We start from the raw sequence: 10,793 nt of genomic DNA, 5'->3' as shown, positions 1-10,793 counted from the left end.
CACTCCCTGTAGTTAATGTCATAGATGTTTGTTTCTCCAGTGTTTCTTTGGCTCATGGCATGATGTTGGTTGTAGTTAAGTGATTTCTTGATTCAACAGGTCTGCCAGTAATCAGTCCCTAGTGTGTTTAGTGACACTGACCTCGGCTTTCCAAAAAATGTGGTAAATAACAGTTAATTCATGATTTAGCAAGAGAGGCGATTACCAGGTATGTTTGGATAACCTTTATCCCTTAACACTTAATCCCCCGCGGAGTAGACCGAGTACACCGAAATCATCATTTAAAAATTCCATTGTACATTTACTCAGATTATCTTTGTCTAATATTTGTTTGACGATCATAAACACCTAAGTGTGACATATATGCAGAATACTAGGAAATCAGGAAATCAGACTTTTGGGACTTCAGAGTGGAGACATCATTAGAAGCAAGGCAAAATGTTTCAAAATCATTTATGCTCCATGTGAATAATAATGCTGAAATAGATACAAAGTGAAGTCTTTGAATCTTAGCTGTTTGTAAAATTGAAAACTGAAAGCACTACTTTTGAGCTTTCTGTACCATTAGTCCAAATCATCCAAAAAAAGAAAGCAATAGATCTAAGGATATGGAAAAAAATCGAATTACTGACCTGCTGCATGCATGTGTGTTTTTAACTAATGGTCTGTCTACCTACGTTACTGCAAGGCCTCATATCCTTTTTAAATGAAAATTCAAACTAAAAATAAACACAGCACATGGGAGGTGCTGAGAATCCTAACAGTTACAAAAATACAAACTCTCCAGGTGGTAGCTAATCTTCCTTGGAACTTGGAGAGAAAAAACAAGAAGTGAAAAAAAGCGCAGTGCACTCAGCTTGTGATTAAAATAAATTAGCCACCCATGGCAGCAATGAGCACTGCTGAGCCAGTCAGTGTGAGAGAAAGAAATCCCTTCCCACTGTCTTTGATTTGATAAGGTCTGACATTAATGGAAGTCAGAATAAATAATGTTTTTTGCTGCTTTACATCAGCCAGACATTTTTATCCTGGTAATCCTGCATTAATTCATTCTTTCACTCGCGGGTCAAAACAAACAAGCTGTAAACATAGCATCAACATGTTATCACCTCATTAAGTTGCCATGGTAAACATGTTAGCACACAATGGCCTATTTAACATTAGACAGATATGAGGCAACTAAAACGAACTCCCAACTCTTGAGCCATGATCGCCCCCACCAGCAAATTTTGTTGTTGTTGTTATTTTACAAACTTTCCAAAAAGTCTGGTACATTTTAACTCTTGAGTGCTGATATGTGTGTGCCTTTAGATCATGTGTCAACCTCAATGACTGGGCAATAAAGTTCAAAACAACTCTCGCCATTGAGTTTGGCTCCAAAAATGAATCCGTCTTGATAGATGTCAATATTATAATTATCGACTTTACAGCAGAAAAACAAAATGTTGTTACTGGTAGCTGTTTTATTTCAATAGCAAGATTTTATCTTTATAACTGTTCTGGCTATGTTTATTTTATACCTCACCTCTTTAAACTGCATAAAGAATTAAAGTTTGCATTGTTAGGTGTTTGGCTGCTTTGAGTGGAAGCTAACCCTAATACTGGCTGTAGCAGTTAGCTGCCTGCTAAACTTAACCCTGGAGAAACCATGGGGTCAACCAATGGGGTCGGCTCTGACCCCATTGGTTCTCCGGGGTTAAGCACAGCTAACCTGGATCTGCGAACTGGACTCTCGATCGAGTTTTTTTGGTTTGTTGTGTGTGTTGGTGCCTTTTGAAGCAATTTTAATAATTAATATTATGTCCTGCTGTGCTCTTAACAGCTTGCCCAAGATGGCTGTGCATCAGTCTTGGTGAGTCACATAAAAGCATTTCATTTGCATGTTGCTTATTACTAATTAGCAGATGTCTGTGTTTGTGGCATGCACCCACACAGTTTATGGATGCAGCTTGCTAATGAAGCCTATTAATGTTATCTGATAACTTAGCACTCCATCTTCCCATTAAATGTAATGACTTATGACTCCAAAAACAATGAAATAGTGTTAAAATCAAATCAGCACTTCAATAGGTCACCATGGTTTCATGATTAATAGATTAAAAAACAAAGTAGGAAACTACCACATCTTTATAGAGTTGCAGAAATGAGTCCTAAAACTTGGATATTAATTAGTATTTTTTTCAGTTGTCTGTTGAACATAAGCGTTATGTCTACATGTTATGTTCGATATCATAATGCACAAGTAACTACTTCTTGCATCGCTCTGTATAAAGTATTGACATTGTTGTAGTGACTGGTGTGAGTCCATGCACATGCCATCGTGCAGCAGGTGCAGTGTGTATGACGTTTCATGCACACCTGCACTCTCATTTAGAGAAAGTGTTTTTTTAACTTACATGATTGTACTTACACATCAAGGATTATAAAATTACTTTATCTCTATTCTAGAAAAAAAATGTAAGTGTCCAGGACACTATGGAAAATCCCACTGGCTGTGATATTGGTATCTTAAAATGGTTTATATACTGAATGTTTTGTGGTTGTTTTTACACAATTTGTATTCATGTATATGTTGGTATCTTTCAAAATACAGAAAAGAGTTTGCAGTCGGCTCGTCTTGCTCTGCTGTGGAGTTACTTTGTTCACCAGCAGGGCAAAGAAACCAAAGATAATAAGAAAAAGATGGGAAAAAAGCCAAAACATGAGCTAAACTAAAATGTTCTGCAGAGCTTTAATTCTGCCTTGACTGAAATATTTCCCATGCATTTTACTGTTGTTTATATGACAAAAAAATACTGTTGGTTTAACGAAATTTGACTGTCACAATTTAGTTCATATCGCAAAGTTTGTTCTTAATGCTTGAGTGCCTGAAACGCTTCCATGAAATGCTTATCGAGAAGTTTGATGCCTGACATTTTTGTCTGCTTCCGTGTTGCTAAATCTCCTTCATAACCTGATTTCTCCCAAGTTTTTGTATACATGCAAATGTGCGGTGTAAGAAAAAGATGTTGATAAAAGACAAAATGTGAAGAAAAGCAACAAGAAAGGGAAATAAAACAAAAAACAAGGGGCAAAGACATTAAAAGAGGTGGAAACACTGAGAGAGATATGAAGAGAAAGACAAAAGAGAAAGATGGGAAAAGTCAGAGTAAAGTAAAAGTAAATGGAGCGAGCTGGAGATGGAAGCATGGAAAGGAGAATACGATCAAATAAAGCAGTGACAGCGGGGGAAACCAGAAGTGAGAAAGCGCAGGAGAGGGAGAGGCTTGGTTGACACATAAAACAAAGATGAGACAACTACAGAGAGCGAAAGAGGCATTTGTGGAGAAGAAGCTGTTGCTGGAAAATGCAGATACACACCTCGGAGAGAGAAAAGAAAGAAGCGCAGGGATTTAGCTCGTGGAGGGGCCAGAGAGGAGAAGGAGGAGGAAGATAAGAGGAGGAGGAGGAGGGAAGGGAAGCGCTAAAGAGGAGGGGAGGGGACGAAAGAGGCAAGGGAGGACCAGTACGAGGAGAGAGGGAGAGAGAGGCAGATACGGAGGTCCACAGACAGCAGCGGCGTGCAGAGTGCAGCATGCAGACTGGCCACTGACGCTGCTGTTGGATTGAACACACATGCGGACACACACACACCCCTGAGGAGTGTATGAGACATGCCCAGGCTGCTGTCCATGGACACACACACACTGGCAGGGCACCAGAGAGGAAATACAGCAAACCCCCGAGCCTGAGGAGCTATGGAGAGCAGCATGTTCTTTGGTGAGTGTCTATATTTATGTGTGGATGTGGAGTGTTTACACAGAGCACCTCCTCATCGTGTGTGAGAATCAGTGCAAAGTCCTTCCTTTAAAAGCATGGGAGTAAAAGCACAGGTTTCCTTTGCAGGAAAAGAACGTGAAGTTACAAACCTAAGAGACCTCTTTTTGTCTGCGTGTGTGTTTTCGCTGCTTTATCACAGTCAAATGCAGAGTGAAAGTGCACATTTTCTCCTCTCCAAAATGTAAATATGTTACAACCTGCCTGTTACTTGTTCTGGAAACTAAAAAAAGGCGGCTAGGGGAGCTGCTCGCTGGAAGCGTGAAGTTGCTCACGGAGGGCTCCTAAAAATGTTGAATGAACCTGCTCATCAGGTAAACGCCTTCCTAAAGCTCATGTATGAGTTTATTGGACTCAATCCTGGGTGGCTGAGAATCCAAGCTTTGGATTTCATTGTGGATGTTTAACCAGCTGACACTCTGGAGGAATCTAAATAAGACTGGAGTCTCCTGGCTTGGGCGCAACTTGATATTCAGTGTAGGTTAGTTAAAGAAATTGACGAAAGGCCCCTTCCATTAGTTTTTATGGAGAAGACTGAAGGAGGCTTTGGAAGACTTAATGCGCGAGCGACTTCAAGTCAAGTGCTCTTCTCACGGCTGGCTTACAGTCACATCGGAGAAATAATTACACAGGGATCCGGAGTTCTAAGGGGGCGATTTGTTAAATGAAATACTTTTCTCTATTCAAGGGATTAAAGCGATCTGAAGTTACAGACCGTGGCTTGTAAGCATCAGAAGGATTTTCTCTTGTTATGCCATACACAGAGGAGGAGGAGGAGGAGGGAGGGAGGAAAGGAGAGCTGGAAGCTTATAAATGAATAAGCTGTCAGGTGTAGAGACAGCTTGAGCTCTTTGAGATCCACAGTCGATGTCGGTCAGGTGTGAAACTGCTGGATAGCGAAGAAAAAATAAAGGTAGTGCAGGTCTGGCTGGATTAGTGGGTTTCAAGTTTGGGCCCGTTTAACCCAAAATCATAAGAAGTGAAAGTGAAAACGCCAAGAAGAACTCAGAGGTTTCGTCAGAAGGTCACGCTTGTTTTCTTTTCATTCTCATCAGGTGGAATACTAAGAGGCACCTCATCGCCACTGCTCAGTGTAAAACAAATGAAAGGGTAAAGGTCACTGCATACTGGGTGTGCATCGGTTCAGCATTTATGAACGCAATCCTGAGTGCACTGTATGGAGAAAATGGATGGTATCTCTTAAAAGATTAATAATGCTGTTTGTACTCTCGCTCTGCATTGCTGCAGTTTTAACTGGAGCTTGTTTTCCATTGAGGTGATTAATATCAAGTGACTTATGCTGACCTCTTCGAAACAAGATTCCAGTAGTGTAGGAATAAAAATAAACAGAGCAGAAACAAACGCTAATCTCTCATACATCACAATCAGTAAATGAACTCTGAGCGGGGTAATAGGTGCTGAGTGTGGGCTACAATCATACAAGCTATTAGCGCTGTTGAGTCAGAGGCCCAGAAGATATCTAGCTGGTGTGTTTGCCACTGTGGTCGGCGTTTAGCCTCACATAAACATCTTTTTGGTTAACCTCAGATTACAGAGTGCATGGGAAGTGATTGTTGGAGCCAATTCATAGACAGCTGTGTTTATCAGTGGGCTAAACTCATGACAACTACAGTATGCTAATCTGAAGGGACTAGAGGTAGCATGTGTTATGTAGCAGGAAGCCAGATTTATGCCACACGCCGCTGAGATTTATGAAATTTCAAGAGTAGAGAGTTTATCCTGTAAAGGTTAATTGGAAAATGGGTGAACGTGTAGCTTTCAAAAAGTAAGAATGTTCTAAATCTACCCTTTGTACTCACTTTGTTCATTTTAATGGGGGTGAAATGATTTTATGCTGCGTGCTTGAAGGGAATTGCTGATCTCACAGCATGTTAAGGGTCACAGAATACAATCAGGAAACTCCGCAAAAACACAAAAGTGTTAATCACATCTGGAACGTCATCAGCATATGAATGAGTTTGTAGGGGAATTCAGATTTATCTAATAATTGGATTTATATTTGCTGAGAGAACTAGATGGCCGCGCGAGAGCAAGCTTGTTATTTTGAGACTCTCTGGCAGCGCTGGCTCTTGGTCTCTCTGGGCAGATCTTATCGGAGGAACTGCCAGGTTCAGGACAGTAAGAGGAGGCAGAAGGTGGAGGAGAGCGAGCACGAGATGATTCATTATTAATGCCAGTCGGCGTCCTCCAGACATCATTTTTACTCTCTCCCTCTCTCGACATAGTGCCGCAGGAGTAAAAAAAGCTTGAGCCCCAGATACGCGAATCCTTCAGGAAGGGCAATGCAGAGGACAGTCAGAGTCTGAAGCACAGTACGATACAGTAACTAACCACACAAACACACACATCTCGTTCAATGAGCTGCTCTTAACATCTCATACTTTGTGTGCAGCAATACGGTCTCAAAGGAATGGATAAGCAAAGGCCGGTGGGTGAAAACTTGAATCTATTCCGATCTTGTTTCCAGAAGTCAGATCTCATCTCAGCTCTACATCCTTACGCTTGTGGGCCAAGCGGGCAAAAAAGCTTCTTCAAAAGCCCGAGGTTGAATGCGTATCAGCTCGATTGTGCCTAATTTGATTCATTAGAATTATGTTTTAATAAAATAAGCCCTAAAGCATGCCTTCAGCTGACATTAAAATGTTATCAAGTTGCATTATGCTGATGTGTTTGTATGTCCTGCAGACACAGAGCATCATTAGCATTGGATTGCTCTCATGATGTGGGGAAAAAATGACAGCTGTGCTAATATTTTTCTTTTAGCTCAGCTTTGGGCACCGCCTACTCTTCAGCGAAATCTTTGGGTTTTTTAATTGTTATGTTCCCGTACAAATCGCTGACTTTGTCTGCTTGGATTTTGGCACTGGGCAGCATCGAGTGTGTTTATCACGGCCTTCTGTGGTGAACAGAACTGTCTGTTGTGGCTGGAAATGATTTGATGAGACCCAGTGAATCCAAACAGTAAAGCATTGGGCAAAAACAATGAACACTTTGTTGAGCTCGAGGAAGCAGGGTCAAGTGCCAAATCTCTATGAGATTATCACTATACAGTAAGTGATACTTATCATACAGTTAATTTAAAATACAAATTAGAAAAGAGCGTAGTTCTTGGATTCAGTTTTTCTGGAAAAAAATCAAAGTCCAATGGCTGTACTGTGATTTCAGCTGCATTCACATGTAAAATGATCTCTCATGCATAAGATAAGATAGCCGTTATTTGTCCCATAGACCAGAATAAATAAATAATAAAGCATAGGAATAAAAAAAATCTCAGTAATAAGCAGGAGCTGCTGTAACAGGCTGCCACTCCCCCGGCGCCAGATGTTGAAGCAACACTGAGAGCAAGAAGTGGCAAAGGATGATCAGCGGCTAAATCTAGTGATAGAGATACTAAATTAACAACAATCAAGTGAACTGAAGCGTGACGGTCACTGCTGAGAGCGAGGGCGATGTCAGGTGGACAAGCTGAGAAATCTAAACGTTTCCATTTTAATATCGCAAAATCAAAAATCCAGCGCACCAATAGTTGGGTACAAATAAAGAAAGTAGTATTGGTCTAATTAAAGCAAAATTGCACAGAAACACTGTAAATGAAGCCTATTATCAGATCTTTGCTGAGACTTCATTTAAGCACTTATTTCATATTTTATTTGATTGATTTCATTGGTTTCAAATTTTGCAGAGGGAGACAGTAAGCTCTCTTTGCAGTTTTCTGTGTGGCATCAAGTACAAATTTGCGGTTACATTTCATAAACAAACATTTTGCAACCTCAACAACTCATAAATCTTACATTTAGCTCTCGCATACTTGGTGCCATTGCCTGCACGAGAAGCTCACAGAGAGGTCTTCATTCAGCTCCAGCACTTTCCGCACTATGTAAACAGATCAGTACCAGAGAGATTGTTTGGAGGCCACTGTCCTGACACATAACCAGGCTTCTTATTCCAGTGACCTTTACTGTTCTATTTGTTTGGCTTTTGCTTGTTTACTTTAGTTGTGATGATTTCAGCAGATACTGCTGAAAGAAAAATAGACGACTAGGCCCGGCAAAGTTCGTCATTTCTGACTTGCAGGCTTTTCAGTATTCAATATAATGTGACCCGATGACCTTTCAGAGTGGCTCCGGAGAGAGACTTGATGCAAAGTAGATGACACCGTCACCTGGATTTACTCAGTCACTAAGTCAGGCACAAAGAAGTTCTCTGACATGTATGAAACATGTATCCCATTTGTGCTTTTACAGCCTCCTGTACCTGACTTTTTCTGTCACTGTGTTAAAGTATCATGAAAGGAGTATGGTGCTCAGTAGCTGGGGTCAAAGTTTACTTTCCTTGTTGCCTTTTATGGTGACCTTTTGCTGGTGGTGACAGAAGATCAGGTTTAATACAGGCATGTTTACATGTGTTTAGGCATGTTGGCCAGGTTGCGATTGTTGCATTACCTTTTACCTTTTTACACCTCAGGCTTAGGAAATTATGGAAGACCTTAATTCTTTACTCTCAGAGCTCTTTAGATTATTAGCCATACAATATGTGTGGAATTAAGGCTGGAAACCAATCCAATGCTGTGGACCAGATAAAAAGTTTATTTAATTTATTGGCATGAATTTTTGCACAAAAAACCCAGGGAATTTGTCCAGTGACCTTGGTGATCCTGTTACTGTTCATATTGCACCAGAGTGAGAAATATCTCAGAATAATTGCATCAGTTCCTGTAAAATTTACAGATATTTGACAGCGGGACAAGTACTCATGTCTGATTCTCTAAAATCACCATACGCACACGTTAAAGACGTTTTACATTTACATGTAAAGTGATCTCTCAGAGAGCAGCAGGAGGTCTCTACTTTTTATGTCTCCCTCTGTGCACCGCTGCTCTCTGTCACTCGCTCCACCCCATGAGCACATCAGACGGGGAGAGAGCGAGAGCGCATCGTTACTGTGCCCGGAGAGCATGATGATGTGCAGCTTTAAAGCTGTTGCTAGGCCTTGTTTGAAAAGACGTGATCTGCCAAAGGTGTATGAAAAAGTGACGAAATCTTGTGACAAAGTTACTAAGACAACAACAAACAGGTGAAGTGAAGTGTGATTATTACTGATGTGAACCAGATGGATGTCAGGTGAAGAAGCTGAGAGAGTTTATATTTCCAAAATATCTGAATCCCAGATTTGGAAACGGAATCCTACACAATAAGTGAAAGTCCAGAAAAATGAATACTTGCCTATATGTTAGCATGCTAAAGGGAAATTGTGAATCTTACACAAATTAAATTAAATGGTTTGGACCCTGATGTCAGTATTTAGCTGAAAGCACTGCAATGTTAAGTTATAGACTAGCCATGGTTGGACCCGTATTGTTCCTCATTTCCAGCAGGCAGTGACCCCAGCAGTTATGAAGAGGGTCTATGATGTAAGAATCAGTATATTCTTTTAGGTGACTGAATATCAAATGCCCTTGATTTTATAGTCAAACCCCTCACTCGTGTTTTCAAATAACAACAAGCTGACACCCAAAAAGTGCCTTTAAATGCCTTTAGATGTCTTTACTACTTCTACTAACAATAATAATTCAGTTTTATTAATATAGTTCCAAAACTAGTGCTGTCAGCGTTAACCTCGTTAAAATGACATTAACGCCATAACTGCATTAACGCGGCAAATCTCAGTTAGCGAGTTACCGCGGCTCGCTCCGTGCGTGAGGCTGCACAGCGTCAACATGTTAGCGCGGTTAGCTTGGCCCAGAATACCCGTTACCTCAAGACTTTTTATCTGTAAGGTAAACACCCCACAGTAATACAGAGAAAATTCCAGCTACCCCCTATATCCGAGCACTTGGCGACAGTGGGAAGGAAAAACTCCCTTTTAACAGGAAGAAAAGGGGCAGCCATTTGTCACGACCCATTGGGGATGATGAGATGGCCGCCCCTCCGTGAGCCTGGTTCTACTGGAGGTTTCTTCCTGTTAAAAGGGAGTTTTTCCTTCCCACTGTCGTCAAGTGCTTGTTCACAGAGAGTTGTTTAATTGTCGGGGTTTCTCTCTTTTACTTTTTTTTTTACTCTTTACAATTTAAAAAGTATTGAGGAGACTGTTGTGATTTATAAAAATAAAACTGAATTGAATTGAACTGAATCTGGTCAACCAGTTGAGGCTGAGGAGAGGGGTAATAATAATAATAAAAACCAGTAGAATACTAGAGGTTGTTGGCAAAAAATAAAACAGAATAAATTTAAGAAAACTAAAGAGGCTGAAAAATACTGCATGAAAAATAAATATTGTTTTTATTGTGAGGCATGTGAATAGTGTGGATTAAAGATGCTTTATTTATAAGCAACAGATTCTATCTTGAATGGTGGAAAGAAAGCTAAGTACAGTTACTCACCTTTGAAAGTATTTCGCTTTTATCCATTTCAGTCATTTTTTCCCTTCAACATTTAAGGTCGAGTAATAGAAGGCAGTGCCACTGATTTAATTTCACAATAGTGCATAAAGCTACAGTTCAAAATATTAAAGCTGTTACTCTTAATTAAGTACTAATAATTCAAAAATCTTGAGCTATAAAACACTCTAAAAGTGACCACTTACGAAAAGCTTTTAATGGAGATGTTTTATGTGTCTCGAAATAAAATTGCTATTTTTTTCCCACTAGTAACTGTGTCAATAAAATAACACAACTTTATTGCGATTTCCTGTCCATTGATGGAACAAATCAGTTACTTGTATATAAAAAAATCTCAGACTTCAACCATGGTGGGAAGTCAGATTTCATATCCTATCACTCAGCAAACCAAATGTGACCCTATCAAAAAAATTCCGTTTGTCACTCCTCATCTCACTGCAGACTAATCTGACACATCATTCCCGGTGTCTTTGAGCGGGCTGTTTTGACTGTGCGCGTCGAGCTGATGAATGGCGGATTTTGGCTGAGAGAGAGGTGAAGCGAGCCTGCAGGCTGACGT

The 10,793-nt window shown here is 40.3% G+C and overlaps 1 protein-coding gene across 1 annotated transcript in view; it reads left to right on the top strand.

Annotated features, from left to right (window-relative positions):
- The first annotated feature begins 3,476 nt into the window (after window positions 1–3,476).
- The window catches only part of znf385d (zinc finger protein 385D), a 98,697-nt gene continuing 91,380 nt past the window's right edge, over window positions 3,477–10,793 (top strand). Inside the window, exon 1 of the mRNA XM_005923728.3 lies at window positions 3,477–3,759. Coding sequence (XP_005923790.1) covers window positions 3,738–3,759 — 22 coding nt within the window. The 5' untranslated portion in view covers window positions 3,477–3,737. The remainder of the gene's footprint in view (window positions 3,760–10,793) is intronic.

The sequence above is a fragment of the Haplochromis burtoni genome, unplaced genomic scaffold (assembly GCF_018398535.1).
Source record: "Haplochromis burtoni strain Fernald_Lab_line unplaced genomic scaffold, NCSU_Asbu1 Contig_64, whole genome shotgun sequence".
Taxonomy (NCBI): Eukaryota; Metazoa; Chordata; class Actinopteri; order Cichliformes; family Cichlidae; genus Haplochromis; species Haplochromis burtoni.
This window is presented reverse-complemented; position numbering and strand designations above follow the sequence as displayed.